Below are 19,288 nucleotides of genomic sequence, written 5' to 3' on the forward strand. Positions count from 1 at the left end.
TTTACTATACCAATATTGTTGTCGTATAAATCAAGCGCTCGCCAGTCATGCCTAACTCCGGTAACTTAAGAAACAATGTTGATATTTTGGTTGTGTCAGTCATACAACTCAAGTTAACTGAGTTGTGCCTGACGCCATCGGCAAAAAAAAATGAAGTTACATGAGTTAGCCACATGCTTTTCTCAGTAAATAATGAAGATTTTCAAAATTTTCTTTTAGAAGATATATATGTAATGGTTTTAAAGACGATTTAGACGGGTTATTCGTAACTCATGTAACTCGAGTTAACGGAGTTTGGCGTGACACGGCAGTATTCAATCCAACCATCGTACTTTAATCTATTCAATTGTCACATCAGCACTTAAGAATTGATACCTAGTAAAATAACATAATACATAATTAATATTGACGGCCCAGGTCATGAAATAGTAATGGGCGGCGAGGGGTGGGCATTAACTGAAGAGCGAAGTCGAGCTTAGTAGCGAGGCAACCTCCGCGACAGTCGGTCGTCCGTCAGAAGAATTTTTGTCTCTAAAATTACGCGACGAAAATATTAACGATTGTTCTGTGAAGACAGTATTTGTGACTTAAATAAAATGTGATGCAACTTTTTCCTACACTCTGTGAGGATGTTTGTCTTAGCAGTTCTCAGCTTACTTATACAAGGTAATCAACGTTTTGTGGAAAACAACACGAAGTTTTGATTGATTTCGAGTTTAAAGTAGAGTTATTCTAGTTTCTTGTATCTGGTGTTTATAATATTATTCTTAATAGTGGCGTAAGCAGTATTAAAAAAAAATCTTAATTCATAGGAACATTAAAATAATAGAAGTTAATATTGGGTTTTGAAAAACAAGTAAGCCCCACGTTGGGCGCCAAAGTTAAACTTTTATATTATACAATTGTCATATAACGTAGAGCTTTTTAGTCGAATACCGTATTAAGGCCACCTTGTTATTTTCTATGTATATCGTTGTATATGGGATCGACTCTCGTAGATTCTTTTCCAACGGGATGACAATTACTTAAGTAGGTATTGCATGTGTAAAACTGGTTAGGTATGATTAGTTTTTAATATCTCTTCTTCCTCGCGTTGTCCCGGCTTTTGCCACGGCTCATGGGAGCCTGGAGTCTGCTTGGCAACTAATCCCGAGAAATGGCGTAGGCACTAGTTTTTACGAAAGCGACTGCCATCTGACCTTCCAGCCCAGAGGGTAAACTTATTGGGATTAATCCGGTTTCCTCCGGCTAGTAAATATCAAATGATAATTCGTACATTAGTTCCGAAAAACTCATTGGTATGAGCCGGGGTTCGAACCCGCGACCTCCGGATTGAAAGTCACACGCTCTTATTGCTAGGGCATCAGCGCTTCTTAGTTTTTAATATGACAAAAATAAAGATCGTGTTGATAAAACCGGTTACTAGTAACAATGTTATTGTACTAGTAGGTAACATATTAAATTAAGTTTGCCCGCCAAAAGTTGTAATTATAACATAACCTACGGAAAGAAGTACAATTACAAAATATGAGCGAGTCACGTGATTTGTATGTTTATTTTGTTGTTACCTACGAACTTTACTGACCAAACAGTTTCTTTTTATCTACTTGCAATATTTATAACCCCCTTATTCATAAACGCGCTACAAGCCTCAATTAGCTAATAATCGTTTGTCCTTATCTGTCATTTTGACTTATGTGTTTGTAAGAAAGGGATAAAACATAGTTTAACTAAATCAAGCCCGTAAAGTGTGAATAAGGGTGTAAGTACCTATCGTATTATCTTGCAAAAGTATTAGCAAAACATAATTGCTGTTTTAATGGACAGCTAATTAGACGTTCAAAGTTGTTTTTAGGGTTCCGTACCCAAAGGGTAAAAACGGGACCCTATTACTAAGACTCCGCTGTCCGTCCGTCTGTCCGTCACCAGGCTGTAACTCATGAACCGCGATAGCTAGGCAGTTGAAATTTTCACAGATGATGTATTTCTGTTGCCGCTATAACAACAAATACTAAAAACAGAACAAAATAAATATTTAAGTAGGGGTTCCATACAACAAACTTGATTTTTTTGCCGTTTTTTGTGTAATGGTTCGGAACCCTTCGTGCGCGAGTCCGACTCGCATTTGGCCGGTTTTAAACAATAAAGCTGTTAGTAGAACTAAGATTGAACGTAAATTACAAGTATTCGCACTTGTTTGTCGCTAATCAATGTTAAAACAAACCTTTATGCGGAAAAGTCACGAAATGGAAAGTGCTTCCATGAATATTAAATTGACGTTCTCTGTTGTTATAGCTTTAAGCAGACTGCCGTATTCGAACTTCAAGATATTCACAAGAGACGACACGTACTAGATACATTCTAGATACGTTATAGTTTAGATATCAACTAGTTCTCTTTTGCAGCGCAATTCGGGCAACCAATGTCAGTTTTACGTTAGATGGAGTAGGATATCTATTAGATGTGAATTGGATCTCTAAGTCATATCCTGAGGAAATCGTTCGAGTATCTCCAGAATCGTGCAAATGTCAAATTTGACAGGTTAGATCTTAAACATATCGTATCGTATCTTGGTGATGTCTAAAATATATCTAATAGATGTGTATTTCAAAATCCGAATCGGGCCCAGAGTCTGGTAAATAAAGAAGACTTAACGCCCCCATACAATTCTACTCAAATGTTTATTATTGTAGATGACATTAAACATTATTTTTACAATTTAGTTGCGTACAAAACTGTCACCCTACTGGTATTTATAATTTTAAAACGTAAAATCAGACTTGACTGACTTATACAGTCACAAAAGTAGATTTAAAGCATAAATTAAGTATTTTGAGCTTATAGAAAATGAGAATATGCTTTCAATGTACTTTAGTGCATAGTATATTATGACAGGGACAAGGTGACGTACGTCAAATTTTACGTTTTGAAGTCATAAAAGCATTAGGTGACAGATTTCTTACGTATACCTAAAATGGACAAATAGTAAAAAGGGCCACGAGAAACGCGGTGTTGTACCGAGGTTGTTCGTCTTGAATATTTACTAGTCTCTGCTTTAAGGATAAATAACATATGCTAAAGACTACTACACCCGTCACCCTGTCAGCACCCTGTACATAATTATTGTCTTTTTGCACCGTCGTGATTCAGTCTCGATAGTGCATTCGAGTGGCTATGAATGCGTTTTGTATCGTTCGCCTTGATCGATTCAAAATAAAAAAAAATTGCAAGATACTCTTTGTATCTCCTTTAGGCAAAAGTTGGTCTTGTTAGGTTTCATAATTGGAAGTAATAGCTTGTTATCTCGGTTTTGCGTAGGTAAGTGATAAACATAAAATTTTGCACTGGCGTCGTTTTCCCCAGTTCTTACTATTTTAAAGATATTTTCAAAACTAAATACAAGACACTTAATCCCAGAAAGTTCTCAACTACTAACATTTAATAAATCGCTACATGAAAATATGAAACGATTTATAAAATTTATATTTTAAAACGACTTTTATTTTCTGCGGAGTCAACTTAGGCATGATATAATAAGCCATCCCACGAGGCGGTGAAATTATTAAAATGTCACGGATTTTCACGTTAACCGTATTTTTATGAGACTCCGTGTTTGTTAAATAATAATACATTTTGGGAAGAATAAAGACTTTTACAATTTTGTGACAAATAAAATACTTAGGTAAAAACAGCGATAATCGTAACTATACATCGGTGGACCTTTTTACAAAAGGCATAAAGTCCACCGACGTACAGTTAACAGTGTGGGCGATGCATAGACTAGGAATCCTCTAGACCGAGTTTAGAGCAATTACCTATTTCATGCAACCGATGATGCCAAAAATGAGGGGGTGCGCGGGACGAGGTGAGCGAAGTCCCGTGCCGTGATTGGTCCATTCAAAGACACGGACGTCACACAAAGACACTTTCGACTCGAACATGGAGTAAAATTACCGTATGCGTTCGGTACTACATTGAAAAACACCGATTGAGTACAGGACTTGACCACACACATTGCTAATTTTTGACAGGAAGTACCGTTTGGAAAATTTTGGTATTTAGGCAAGTAGTAGGCCAATGTCTGGCCTACAACTAGAAAAAAAATTAGAGGTGTCACTACTTCACAACGACATTAAAAAAATGTTTTATTTATTTTTTACTTCATTTTTCTTTTTTTATATGACAACTGGTATTCGTTTTTTGAATATCGATGCATACCTAAATAAAGAACACTATTTAAAAAAATTAAGCAAATCCCTTGAGTACATCCCGAAAAACAATACATTAAAGAAAAAAATTAATAAAATCATAAGTCAAAAACTGTCACTAGTAGGATGTTGATACTCAGCAAAAATATCCTTCACCATAAGAGGTACTCACAAAAAAAAACCCGAGTCAAATTGATATAAGGGCCAACTTACTATGGAAAACCGACTATGGCCTTTATTTGGATCGTTTAGAAAGACACTATTGTATTAGTTAGTATTATAGTAGTTTTGAATAACTGCCACTTATCGCGCAATCTATTTAAATAGGTACATATACTCCCATATTAATTTCATCTGACCTTCCTAAAAAATCCCTCTTTAGTAATTTACCCTTATTGGTAAATACAAGGTTTAATATTCTGTCATGTTGCCACGTCAAAACTTATATATTCTCCACTTAATTCTTAAAAGTCAAACCAAAAAAACATTGACAAATTTTATAAGATTTTCTCTTAAGCCAACCGTCTCTAATAATTTCAATCACGTAGCGACCAAGCACGAAGTAGCTACGAGAGTAGAATATAGCGATAGCATAATTTCTCATTGTATCCTTACTGTCGATATAAAATAAATCTTGACTCTTACTCCCGTTATGCTAGCAATGAACAATTCTGTGGGTCATCCATCCGAAAACTACGATATTTACGAGTATTGCTATAATATAAATTATCTTACTCTTCTTAGAAATAGATTCGATTTGTTGATAGTGTTGTTTCTCGTAGTAATAACACTAGTTAAAGATTTAGTAGGTAGGTAATAACTAATCGAAGTATCTCTGTTATTTAAAATCATTTCAGCCCGATGTCTATTTTAGCACTTTTGCAGCTCGCGGTACATTGAGCCTTATGACTCTTATGAGGTTAAAAGTTTTGTCTCTAGAACGTTACAATATGCATACTTACTACTCACTAGTTTAGCGCGATGACCCAAAATGAGTCAAAATGAGCCGGTTTTGGACAAGGCATGGGGTAATTTAACCGGACAAAATAGAGATTTAAAAGTAGATTGTTTTTTCCACGTGTGATAATGTAAATTATGATCCGACTAAATAATTAAACATGTAGTTAATTAACAGCCGTATTATTACAATGAGATACGTCAAATATTAGATATTGAAACGACATGGATCGGATATGTCAGTGTCAAAAAAGTGTCAAAATTGACGTTTCTCAAACAAAAACGTCACTTTTGACACTTGCTTGACACTGACATATCCAATCCATATCGTTTCAATATCTAGTATTTGACGTATCTCATTGTTCGAATACGGCCTGTATTGTCTATTAAACAGAGGCTAGTAAATTTCGTAGATTTTAATAAAACCAAGATTTTTATTTAACTTTTTGCTTAACGTCACGGTTCTATCCCACTTTTCCCTACTGTTAAATACTCAATGACTCATGGACTAAGGCCATGAATTAAAAACCACCTTTAAAAGAGGGCGATGTAGATTTAGAATGAAATTGAAAAATCCTTGCAAAAAGGCTCCTACGAGAGAAGGCTATTAACGTAATGCAGAATGTATGTAGAGGGTTAGTGGGGATTAAACGATCCTTTCTATATTTGATCGTAACCCGTGGGAATGTAGGTACAATGAAAATGTAGGTTGCAAATGTGTCCGAAGTATTATGAGAATCATTACAAATAATGAACTGAAACAGATGTCATAACTATGTATTATAGAAAAGTGACCACGTCAAGGGAGGTTTATCTTTACTTTAGATAACTAAATTACACCATTTGGATATCATTCTGATGTAAGTAATTGTACATTCGAATTGGCTTGATAGTCACTTCCCAAACCGATGTAGGTACTATTTCTGTGTGAATAAATATGTTGGAATTAAAAAAAAAACAACGGGTTGCACTCCGGGAGTGCCGGCAGAAGGGAAAACTCAATGACATTGTAACTCAAAATATTAATAACAGCGCCATCTAGTGCAAAATGTATCATTGAGGTTAACGCCGTCTAGCGTTATTTCATCGCATTACTTGAAACCCTTAATTAAGCACATCACTGTGAGTACTAGAGTTATATTAGTACCAGTTTGAGGGAAACTCACTAGATGAAAAACTCAATGACATTCTGCCGTATTCGAACTTCAAGATATTCACAAGAGACGACACGTACTAGATCTATTCTAGATACGTTATAGTTTAGATATCAACTAGTTCTCTTTTGCAGTGCAATTCGGGCAATCAATGTCACTTTTACGTTAGATAGAGTAAGATATCTATTAGATGTGAATTGGATCTCTAAGTCATATCCTGTGGAAATCTTTCAAGTGTATCTCCAGAATCGCGCAAATGTCAAATTTGACAGGTTAGATCTTAAACATATCGTTGTCGTATCTTGGTGATGTCTGAAAGATATGTAATAGATGTCTATTTCAAAATCCGAATCGGGCCCATAGTAACAGTGTTCGTCACATGTGACGTCATGTCTAACATTTTTTCCCCATCACAAAAAGTGCTCAGCGCCGCTAAAGAAGTTTTCACTTCAAAAAAACTCGTTGTGGTAAATTGCAAATATTTACAACAATTGTTTGTCTTCTTAATGACATTTTGGAAGAGAAACAAGAGTTTTTAGTGAAATAAAGTGTAAAACGGTTTTTTTTTCTTTTTTGGCATGCATTGTGTCATTCCTGAATAGGTATCGGTAGGCGGAGTGCTGATAAAATACATTTATGATTTTGGCACTTTCTTATGATCCAAGCTGGGTTCAAGGACGCTCCCTACCCATTAAACGTATCAATTTGCAGAATTATCTCAAAGTTCAATATATGCATGTTATATATTATATAAACAAACGATCCTTCCAGTAATTACAAACAAGCACACCATTATAGCTACAATGGCCTAGGCCCGTAGCCTGATACTGGAATACCGCTAACTGTAAAATAGTATAGTTTGCGTGCTCCGTCGTCAACTTTGGCGAGAACTTTACAGATTACGCTAAAGTTAGCTAAGGTTTAACAAGGTTTCCCCTGTATTAGGTACTTGTCTTAAATAATTGTTGCACAGTCCAGTTTGTAGACACTCTGGGGAAATAAACGTGGATAGAGTAGATTAAATTTGCACACAGTGCTCCGTCAAGAGGAGAAATTTGATTTTAATTACAATTGCCGGGTTTGAAGATATTCTCTTTGTGTATAAGTTTTAGAAGAAAAGTTTAGGAAATATTGTTTTCGGAATATTATTCTATATTTGACGTCAAATCGAATTTAGAAAAATACGCTTTATAAACAAGGTATTATACTTTTCAATAATTTTCCGCTTTTAATGATATAAGAATTAGAAAAAAATATCATAAAAAGGAGGTTAATTAATTATGCCATGAAGGAAGTCCTCTCGTTCATAATACTAATTAGGATCGATGAAAGGATGCCTTTTACCATCGCTAATAATAGTTACTGAGACATCTGTCCAGTTGCTCTTGAATCGACTGAGCTACCGAATTATAACACAAAACCGATAATGTTTTCGTCACTTCCTACTTTAACGAGGCTCGGAGTGACACAAGACTACTATACCGCCTCAAACTCTCTCAAATCATTTTCCAATTTCAATTAATTTTATAACAAAAAATCTTTGTTCAGAATCGTTACTGCTTCGTATGGTGCGCGTGTCGGTGCCGGCGTACCGCGTGCGCGGGCAGCCGGCGCAGCTGGAGTGCGACTACGACCTGGGCGACGACGCGCTCTACTCCGTCAAGTGGTACCGCGACAACGAGGAGTTCTACCGCTACATGCCCAAGTTCGACCCGCCGAAGCACGCGTATAAGATAGAGGGGATCAAAGTAGATGTGAGTTTGTTTGAATATAATAGTAGTGCTTTCATCTACATTCATGTCAATGTTAGACAATAACGAGAGAACAAGTGTCAACTTCTAGAAAAATGTCAGCGCATTGTTGCGGCCATCTCCCAGCAGATTAAATACAAATAAGCAGATTCTCGAAGAGGTATACCTAAGTAACTTGGTCATAAAGATATATAGTATCAAAATTTATAGCATTTTATAAAATCCTTATCCTACGTCCTTCACATTTATTTGTAAAGTCTAGATTAAAATCATGCTTCCGACCGTCCAAATAGTACGAATGAACAGATCTGGATTGTTCCATTAATCAACACTAAGATACTGGCGAAAACACGAATATTTTAAGATTGACTGAATTCTAGTTAGTGTATTACGTGACTTAGCTAAGCAATATAACACTTTAAACTCTCGCGTTTTGTACACATATTTGCTGAAACGTCGGAATTAAAGGTTAAAACAATGAAATTATATCGCGGTAGTCCCGTTTGTGTAATTAAATATTAGCTAAGCAAAATGGCACTGGAACACTATTTTTATACTGGCCGGAAAGATGCCCTAGATTTGACCTAGTTTACAACAGAGGGTTGATATAGTAAAAAGATGGACCGGTTCCTTTTTTTTATAACTGAAACGAGGATATAATATGTGTCTACATTACTGAGTTAAGTGATTTAATTGTACTGAACGAACAAAGGATAGTCACGGGAATTAAAATATTTCGATAAAAAGCTTATTAACCTGTGCCGGGGATACTGCAATTTGAAGAATATAATCAAATTATCGCATTCTTCTTTTGCATGCAACTTTATTATTTTGAATTAATGTATTACTTAATGTAGTAAAGCTAGTAAGAGATATTAAAATAAGATAGATCTTTTGTCACAAAAAGCAAAAGTTATAAAAGTTTCCTTGAACGAAAGGAAATAGCCTTATTGTATAAAAATAACATTTATTGGAGCTTGCTGAAGTCAAACTCTTAATCTTAGTAGGTAAAATTCATTCCGTAATCAGATTTGCCAAATAGCTATTAGGTTTTTTAGTATCTTACTGCGTAATGTATTTCAAAGCCAGCTTATCAGCATTGTATCTGAAGAACTTTGTCAACAATAATAAGAGTTTTCTGGAAACTCGCAAAAACATAATTCTCCAATGTAATAGGGATAACAATAGTGAGTCGTTTCATAAATATCGTAAATAGATCGAAAAAGAAATGAGCCGAAACCCAGACAATAGATTAGGGGCCGACTATTCAGCCGCTATCATCCCAGCATCGCTCGAGTGTGCTGAGGGCCTACCGCGAACGACGTTCGACGTGTTGCCTCCCTGTCACACTTACGTACGAATTTACAAGTGCGACAGAGAGGCAACACGTCGAACGTGGTTCGCGGTAGGACCTCTGAGGGAATTTATTTAAAAGCTGTACAGGATTCCTGAAGTAGGTACTAGTAATCTCGTTATCTTATTATTTCCTTATTTTTGTATTATACGTATAGAATAGAGTTAATAGAAGTCCCTAGCTGTCTAATTTATTAGGGGTAAACTAAACAAGATTTGTGCTTCATGTGTTTTTAGTAGGTAGGTACTTCCTTATACCTCCATATTTATTTTTGCACCTCCGCATATAGAACTTACAAAACTTTCAAAGCAACATTTTTCACATAATACCACATATTTTCATGACATCGCAGAGTTAAGAGAAACAAAATCAATATTTACGCCGCATCCTTACAGGCGGGATGTAAGCAAAACGTGACATATATACTGTACCCGGGTTAATTTTTGTTGTTTGATCCATAGAATGGACCTTTTTCTAAAAATGTGTTTGACCCAAATAGCACAGTATCTTACTGTAACTTTTAAATTTCTATTGCCATAAATAATACGATTATTAAACTCTCGGAGGCAATGCAAAGGCAATTATGAAAGAAATTCGAGACCATCCAAAGTTAGAACAGTACCTACTTGTGCCAAAACTTAAAAAGAAACCAACAATATTATATTATTTATCAAACTCTTCGACGCAGCTTTTTGAGCAAACCGATACCTTTATTTACAACAAACCGTGTCGTATTGCAACATCGCACTTCCACTTCTCATTATTTTCCGAATATTGGATACATTTTTGCAGAAGTAACTACGATAAAATTTCTGCAGTAAAATTATATCTTTACAAAAAGTATATGGCTGTAAAAAAATCATCATCCATTAACCAAATAAAGTATCGTAATATTTTTTGGAAATTTGTATTTGTAATAGGTAATCTGTAACTATCTTTAGTTCTCTAATCTATTTAACAACTCGGATATACAGGGTGGAAAAATCGAGTGCCACATGGATGGCAACTACCTTAAATATTGTAAATAGCACATTTTGTGTAAAGGAGACACTCCTTTGTTTTTAAAAACAATAAATTCTGCATTTAAGGATTTAGGTAAAATCGCTTGCCTCAGTCGGGACTCGAACCGGTCAAATGTGACAAAAAATCAAATTTGTTAGGTTTCATGGCCTTCCGTTATTCTGATTGTATTTGTTATTTAGAGAAAAATGAACCTTATCAGTAACCCTTTCAATCTGCATCATAAAATATGGCACGTTATTTTTTGTCACATTTGACCGGTTCGAGTCCCGACTGAGGCAAGCGATTTTTCCTAAATCCTTAAATGCAGAATTTATTGTTTTTAAAAACAAAGGAAAGTCTCCTTTACACAAAATGTGCTATTTACAATATTTAAGGTAGTTGCCATCCATGTGGCACTCGATTTTTCCACACTGTATATTGATATTATTTTAAATACCTACACTTCATTTTGACTTCCAAATATTAACGCGTCTACATATCCTAATGGTATGAAAACAAGACAACTTAGTAATATTTTTTATTTATTTCCGTAGGTAGCTAAGTCAGATGACCGCAAAGTGATCCTGCACCAAGTGATGTTGAAGACGTCGGGGCTGTACCGGTGCGAGGTGTCTGCAGAAGCACCGAGCTTCTCCTCAGCGGCTGGAGAGGGAAAATTAGAAGTTATTTGTAAGTTGTATTAATGTTTCTAAAATTATTAATGGATTTTTTTACATATTGTATTAGGTACACGAAGAAACCGTTCGATAAGTAGGTACAAAAAATATCATTGATGTAATGTAACATTGTCCCTTATAAATTGGTTACAATTTAAATCTCAGGTAATGTGTAAGTAATGCATTTTGTGCGACAACATTTTTCAAGGCCATATATGCATTAAGTATATATGCAATACAGTTGTAGTGCATATTTATTTTCCATCGTATTTTCACGGAAACATACAAACGTGTCTTGCTGTTTCAGCCAATCTCGGTACAAAAAGTACTAAGGTTGACCGTAGTAGCTCAAGTAGCGTGACAAATACGAACGTTTCCGAGAAAGTACGATGGAAAAAAATGCACTATGTACATCTGTGCTAGTAGTAATGTCTTGTAAACTCTCTCAATTTTTCGAAATCTAAACAGAATTAAAAAAAAAATTGACACAAGAACCACATACTTCAGTCTCAACTGATATAAGAATCTTGATCAAAATTCAACATTGTCTTGTGACAAAAATTTTATAGCTTGAGTCAAGATATAGGTACGTATAGAAAATGAAAACGGACTTTTTTATTTGATAATTTGTTATTTATTTCATACAAGAAAGTATAGATTGGACATTTTTTGGGCGAAGACATTTTCGAGTTTCCTTACCTATAAGGTGCAGCGGGGCAATTTCGACTGCGGGTTTATTTCAATAAATCGAAATATCTTCCATGATTTACATTATTAACTAGAGTCACACACAACACACACAACACATCTTTTTCGCTATGGCACTCTAGTTAATAATGTAAAACATGGAAGATATTTCGATTAGTTGAAATTACCCCGCAGTCGAAATTGTCCCGCTGCACCATATCAAAAATTCGTGCATAAATTGAAAAGTTCTTGAAACGACTAATATTCCTTGGCTCAGGAAATTTTTGTTTTCTGTATTTTACGATTGTGTGCTATAAAATGTATAGGACGAGTTAATCAAAAATGTATTTTCGTTTAGATTTACCAAGAGAAGGCCCTAGAATAACGGGGAATGAACAGGAGAACCGAAGAGGGGATTCATTATTTCTTAACTGCACGTCGGGGAGGTCATACCCGGCAGCCGTGCTCAGTTGGGACATTGATGGGGAAAAGGTAATTCAATCAATTTATTTTAAAGTATGTATGTAATCAAGAATTATCTAAAAAATAGTTCGAATAATGTCACGTATTAGCATTGAATTTTCACATTTAAACCATTAAAGGTGGCATTCGGATGGCAACAGTAATGCAGCTGCTTGTTTCGCACGTAAAAACTAGGAAATTGGCATAATATGATGAAATCCCGGGCCAGTTGTATACTAGCGACATTCCGTCCGTTGTATTGTAGGTTCATGCTTACAATATTTGCAGTTGGCCGGTTTTGTTAAACATACTCGTAAATTTCCTGAGCTCCCGCCATTTTTTCACCCAACAGACAGTTCACTGACCTCTCACTTTGTTGACTAGGTGACAGACCCAGACCTCCTAGTGGAGTATCCCCCGATGCAGCATGCTCACGGGCTGATGTCGTCAGCGCTAGGCCTGCGGGTGCCGGTGGGGAGGACTATGCAGGTGCGGTGCACGGCGCGGGTCGCGCCTGCCTGGAGAGAGGGCAGCGAGGCTGTTGTTGGAAACCAGCTGGCGGATAGCAAGGAAGCCATGTTGCTAGGTAAGACGATAGATGATACGGCATAGACGATATAGACCACGAATCCTTGTAAAGCAGCCACATTCACCGCTGAGGAGTGCGTGAAATGTCTTGTGCGCACTTTCCAAGCCAGCTCTAATGTTCTGCATTGGCTGAATGCCAACATATGTTTTTTTTTTGTTCATAATCATAACCAAGTTAAGTACCTACGCAATACTACAAATGATATAACATATTTCTAAACAACAAAATTGAGACTGCGAAAAATTCCTGGACACTTTATTGGACTAAACAATATTACGAAATAAAAAATCTAACTCATTTATTATAAAATAAGTGTTATAAAATGTACATAAAACTAAAATTAACTACAACACAATTAATTAACTACAATAAGGTAACTAAAGCTGAAAAATCAAAATTTTGCGCCCATCACGCAGGCAGCGTTCCCGCGCTGTATTGCTATGGCCAATCTTTGCGCGAGAAAGCTGCCTGCGCGAGGTCACCTGTGGACTCCTTTAGGCGTTTGCTGAGCGCCTTGTGGAGCCCCCGAACCTCCTATTCCACGGACCTAGTGTTTCGACGCCAAAGGCTACAAATTCGTAGTGTGCCCCAAGACAACTATATTTATTTGCCTTGAAGCATTCTCGGACGTCAGCCGCCGCCCCGGCCTATTTGCTGGTGGCTGAAATGCAGGATGCCTAACTTGTAACTTCGAAAAATCCTGAACACTTTATTGAAATAAATTATTCCTAAGTAAGTTTCGACATAGATTACGTTGAAGACACTAAGCGGCTGTTCGGCACTTTGTGAGAAAGTAATTCCACTCGGGACGACTAACGCGGGTTGACGGAAATGGAGCCCAGCTGCGACAACTTTGCAAAATTGTATTGATGCGATTACGGATCTGCTTACTGCCTTAAGCCACAGAATACGTACGTAGTACCTAACACCAAGAAAGCGTACCTACTTATCGTTATTTCTATTTTTGAAGTGAAAACTTCTTTAGCGGCGCTGTGCACTTTTTGTGATGGGGAAAAAATGTTAAACTCGAGACAGCGTAAGATGTAAGATGCTTCGTAAGACGGACACGTGACCTGATCGAAAAACTGTTACATTGTCATTGAGTTTTCACTTCTGCCGGCCCTCCTGGAGTGCAACCCGTTTTTTTTCTTAAAATGTTTAATATCAAGTTTTCGTTTTGTCTAATGGTAGTAGCGAACATTAAGCAAAATTTAAACCTATTCACCCTTATAAAAATTAGGTATGACATTTTAAATAGGCAAGCTTATGAACCGGGCCTTCTTTGGTGCATATTTTAGTATTTTAGTATTATGGCAACCAAGGTTATAACATATTATATACATTTTTGAGAGCGAATAATCCAACCAAAAATCCTGCATTAGCCTTTGGTATCCTTCTGAAAATTTGGCTGCTGAAATTTTTTTGTTAAAATAATAAAACTACTTCGTCGTAATTAATAACCTGGAGAGATTTATTTCAGAATTAAATCCCCAGTGGCTTCTAAACTACAATTGATAAATCGCTCCTCGGAGAAATTATAAGTATACTGTAGTTGGTTTATCTTGTTTATGTCCGTTTAAAATAATAAAGATATTTACTCCAATTTCGCAAAAAGTAATTTTAATTTTATCCTTCAAACCGGCTCCACAAACTTACCATTGTAATCTCCTTTTGGATTCAGAATATAATAGGTTCTCGCCATTTCATTTTTGTTTCGGAATTTTCCGAAAAACTGAGATAAAGGCTGAAAAAGCGATGAAGGCTCATTGGCTAAATAAGTTTTTGGCAAAAATTTCATTTTTGGTACAAGCTTTTATCGCTGACTGTACTTTTCTTACGACAGACAACTAATACTCATCGAGACAATTCTAAAAACCCCTAACACAATTAGGTTGCGCTGTTTCATCACAGAGTTCCTATGGCCACCTCCTGTCTCCATCATCAGATCAGCTCGATGGTACCATAATATTGCATTTTCATCTGATTTATACATGCATGCAAAATTTCAGCTCAATCGGAAACCGGGAAGTGGATCAAATTTAACTTGCAAGATTTGATTACAGGCCGACAGACAACGCTCAGGTGAAACTAAATAAAAGCTTGTAAAAAGGAGTAGCCGTTGTAAAGGCGTTGTTTCTTTTGGCGCGTCTAGTGGGTATCTTGATGTGTAGGATATCTTGTTCAAGATACCTTTGGAAATTTTGCAGAAAGTACTCAAGAGCATTGAATAGTTGAACTCATATCACTTTGTGTCCATTTACTCTTGACTGTATACATTTACGTAAAGACAATAGAAAAGTGGAAAAGGTAGAATTGTCAATAACCGTAAGGAATTTCTGTGTCTACATTTATATTTACACAGCTGTTATTGTTTCAGTAAAGAGCTCAAGCAAGGTGCCATCATCAAGCGTAATCCTGTTAACACTAGCCCTGGGCCTGCTCTTCGCCCCGACAACGGCTCAATCTGGGACGTGATAAATTATCTCCGGTCTTATATTAACAAACGTGATTTAGGCGTAGCACTCTGAGAAGGCTGTGAAATCGATGTAAGAAATTGACGTCATAATGTATAGTGCTATGCTAAGCCAAAAAGGCCGAAGTCTATTTTTGGCTAAAACAAAGTTGATGAAACAACCTGTACACTTAACTATTTTTCTTCTAACAGTCTATAGTGTTATGTATAAAGTTGAGAATACGCTAAATACGCCACATCACGCTATTTCGGAAAAACGAATGTGTTACTATTTTGATCATCTAAACAGTTCATCCTAAATTTACAGCACTTCCAATAGATCAACTGATGCAGAATGTTCCCATTTCTATTATACCTAGATCTCTTTCAAAGTAATAATTGAATCATTACTAAAAATTATACTACGAGTATTTGCGTAGTTTCAAACTAGGATTGTGTATTTGATGACGTAATTTTCTTACACCGAATTTTCAGTCACAATACAACACAATAATATCTAGTAGTATATATTTGTGGTCCGCGGGAATTTACTAAAAGCCTCGTAATTACGAACTTTAAATTATAGATAGTTAATAGATTATGACTTAAAAGTAAATTTATAGAAAAAGAGTAGCTTACTGGGATGTTGTGATAACTCCTAATTGAATTTAAAATTACATAATGGTGTAGGAAAATTATAGACTGAATGAAATGCAGGTCTTATTAATTTTCTAAGTCAAAACATTTATATAGTTCTTATTATTTCCAATAATTGCCTTAATAGCACCTGTATAAATCAATTATTAAAATGTCACATTTTTGTTCATAAAGGAAATACTTTTTCATTTATCATCAATCAGTAATTATCATTATTTTTAAAATCTGAAGTTAAAATTAAAGTTCTCGCGGACTACAATATATTTTATGTGTTTATCATAAGTAAGATCTAAGTAGGTACTGTGAATAAGAGAAAATTGGACAAATGTTTAATTATCAAAATAAACGTATTAGATTATGAAATGATTCTTTTCTACGATGATGTCTTCGATACATATCTATTACAATAAGTGAATTAGTAAGTAACATTTTCTTTCACCATATGCTTATCAAAATGTTGTTATAGTGAAATCTCGATCATCCGTCACTTCGGTGGTCTGGTATACCCAGTAGTCCAGCATTAAAATAGGGGTTCATGTGATTATTCTATGTCCAAGTTTTCTATCGACGCTTACATCACACTGCCTGTTTTTTATAAGTGGCTACAAACCAGATAGCTACCTAAAGTGTCATTCTATGGAACTTGCTAACTATGTAAACAAACCGCCATATTGAAATTGTCACTGAATGATGATTTCAATATGGCGGTTTGTTTACATAGTTAGCAAGTTCCATAGAATGACACTTTACCTTGATTTTTCGTCTTGATGTAGGTAAGTAACTATAGAAACAAAATGACATTATTTTAGACCCGTAAAAAATACGTAGCAATGCCTTCTTAGATAAACCCGTATGTAAAATCGATGTCAAAGATAATGTTTTGAAATCGACCGTACAGTATAAGTATAGTTTTTTTTTTATAAACACAGTGTAAAATACATTTTAAGCAAGTTTGCGGTACCTAGGTAGGTACCTAGATAGTAACTGTTTTGTTAAATCTGTATATTGTATAAATTAATTTTACTGAACTGACTGCTTATAAGATAATTGTTTATATAATTTGACTCGTAGAAATCTAATTTGTTACGAGTTAATGCTATTTAGTAAACTAATGTTGTGCATCCTTACAAAAAAAAATGTCTCCAATGTAAATAAAAAATTTTGAGTCACATATCGCTTTTGTTGTTAAACTAAGGTAAGTACCAAATAAGTAAGGAAGGTATGTTTTATGTTTAAATAAATAATATTTGTTGATTTCTGAGTTTTAATACAAAAGCCTTCTTTATATCATTACGTTCGTCTATACAGAATGTAACAAAAATAGTGGGGATCCTTTTAAGGGAATATTCGGTAGGTATCGTGTTATGATTAGAAAAAAAAAATCATTTCTCATGCTCTGAAAGAAAGTCATTGTTGTTCTAAAAGGTGTGCAGAAAATGATATGTTTCGGCACTAGAGCATTTTAGGTTCCAAGTACGATAATATATATTTTTTTAACGATAAGCAATTGAAATTTGGTTATAAATTTGTTATACAATTTCCATTCTGATATTTGACTCCCCATTCCATAAATAACGATACTTTTGCCTAAATCGTTAATTGAAAGTATGTACCTACCCTCAAAAATTACTATAAAAAATTATACTTAGTCATGATTTTAAAAATACATGCATTTTACTTTCCTCGTATTCGAAATGAAAAGTAGAGTGTTTAACTCGGATGAAAGGCATCATTTCATCCCTTGGTTAACAAACAATCTACTAGGTATTTACGCGCACAATGACCCATACAAAAAACATATTTCTATTTCTAATTCTCCCTTATTTTAATCGAACGTCGGTAAATTAGGTACTTACTATGTATATTTCATTTAATTATAATGGAGCGTACGTAAGTATCACGTTTGACCAAAAACATGGTGTATGTAAGCTAAATGTAGTAATCACCCACTGTTTGATTATTAATTATCACTGTTAATTATAGCAGTGGTCACGATGATGCGATGACGAATGAGTATGTAGCGCGCTGGCATCCGGATTATTATTTATGTAGATAAATACATACTTAGATAATATTCTTAGCTCAGGAACAAATATTCGTGATTATAATATCGCATTGCATGCATTGCATATATAGGTACTGAAAACTTATGAAGTCTGAGTAATTTAATTCAAAAGTAATTTCTACGTAAATGTTGTAGTTCGTTCACGCCACTCTGGGGTTTCAGTCCGGCAAGTCAAAGTGGGTATGGTATGATAAATAGGTAGTAGGGTGCGTTGGGGTAAGATGGGATCATATTCGAATACTAGGTAGGCTTTCAGCGTTAATTTGTTGCTTAAGTCGTGTACTCATTCCAAAATACGTTTATATTTCATTCTTTTATGTATTTTAGATGTCAAATTGTGTATCTTTAGATGTTCATTATGTTTGTTTCCCAAACACGGCAGAATACGACCCACAATATCTACTTACATAATTAGACAAAAGTACGATATTTTTCATTGAAAAATTAACACCCGGAGGTAAATTCAAACATCATACAATATTGTGACATCAAAATTATATCTAAATGTTGTCAGTAGCCCGTGTATCTCGCTCGCGCCACACATGAAATGCTCATAATCGGCGTTTATTTTTGTAATTACTTACATTAAGTTCGAATCTTTGTCGGGTAAAGTCGAACTGTCACTGTCATCTAACATGTAAATTGTCGCATGTAATATGCAACTGACTAAAGATGAAGTGCAACAATTAAGACAGCATTATGTGTTTTCAGCATTGAAGGGTTGTCTGCGATTCTTAATTAATTAATGTTTACTTAGTTTATTCGTTCCGTCTTGACCCAGTCCGATGTTACTCGACCATACCTTTTGTAACGTCCTTTAGCACTCGGTGCTGTGAAGAAATAAATTATTATAAACGTGGCAAATAACAGTAATTATTTTGAAACGATGCTTGAGTGGTCCTTTGTTGCCGACTAATTATTTTGTAATTTCATTGTAAGTGGCTTTCACAAAGGCCGTCGGTTCAAGCACTTTCGCTGAGTAACTTATTGACCTTATTGTGTTACGAAAGTCTATGCATAGAGAAATATATTATGTAAAGGAAGAGTGGTTAACTCCATACATCAGTTTTCTTACCAAAACGCGAGTTATTTCGTGGAATTATCGTACCGCTATATGACACCAGATGTCACAACTGCCGTCCTAGTCTAAAAGGCAGTTTTTCGACAAAAGCTAGTTTCGAGATAATCGCAAAAAACCAACCCAAACATCTTTCTTGAATTTCTACGAAACGGAAAAACTTTTTCCGTTTTTTCTTTTTGTATGTGGTAGGTA

General features: G+C 35.3%; 1 protein-coding gene across 1 annotated transcript; it reads left to right on the forward strand.

Annotated features, from left to right (window-relative positions):
* The first annotated feature begins 385 nt into the window (after positions 1-385).
* LOC134793840 (uncharacterized) lies at positions 386-15,565 on the forward strand. The gene is made up of 6 exons (XM_063765559.1): positions 386-666; positions 7,868-8,073; positions 10,981-11,116; positions 12,149-12,282; positions 12,637-12,838; positions 15,219-15,565. The coding sequence occupies exons 1-6, from the start codon at positions 630-632 to the stop codon at positions 15,314-15,316; spliced, it is 813 nt and encodes a 270-aa protein (XP_063621629.1). The 5' UTR covers positions 386-629; the 3' UTR covers positions 15,317-15,565.
* The last annotated feature ends 3,723 nt before the right edge of the window (positions 15,566-19,288 follow it).

This window comes from Cydia splendana, chromosome 9 (genome assembly GCF_910591565.1).
Source record: "Cydia splendana chromosome 9, ilCydSple1.2, whole genome shotgun sequence".
NCBI lineage: Eukaryota > Metazoa > Arthropoda > Insecta > Lepidoptera > Tortricidae > Cydia > Cydia splendana.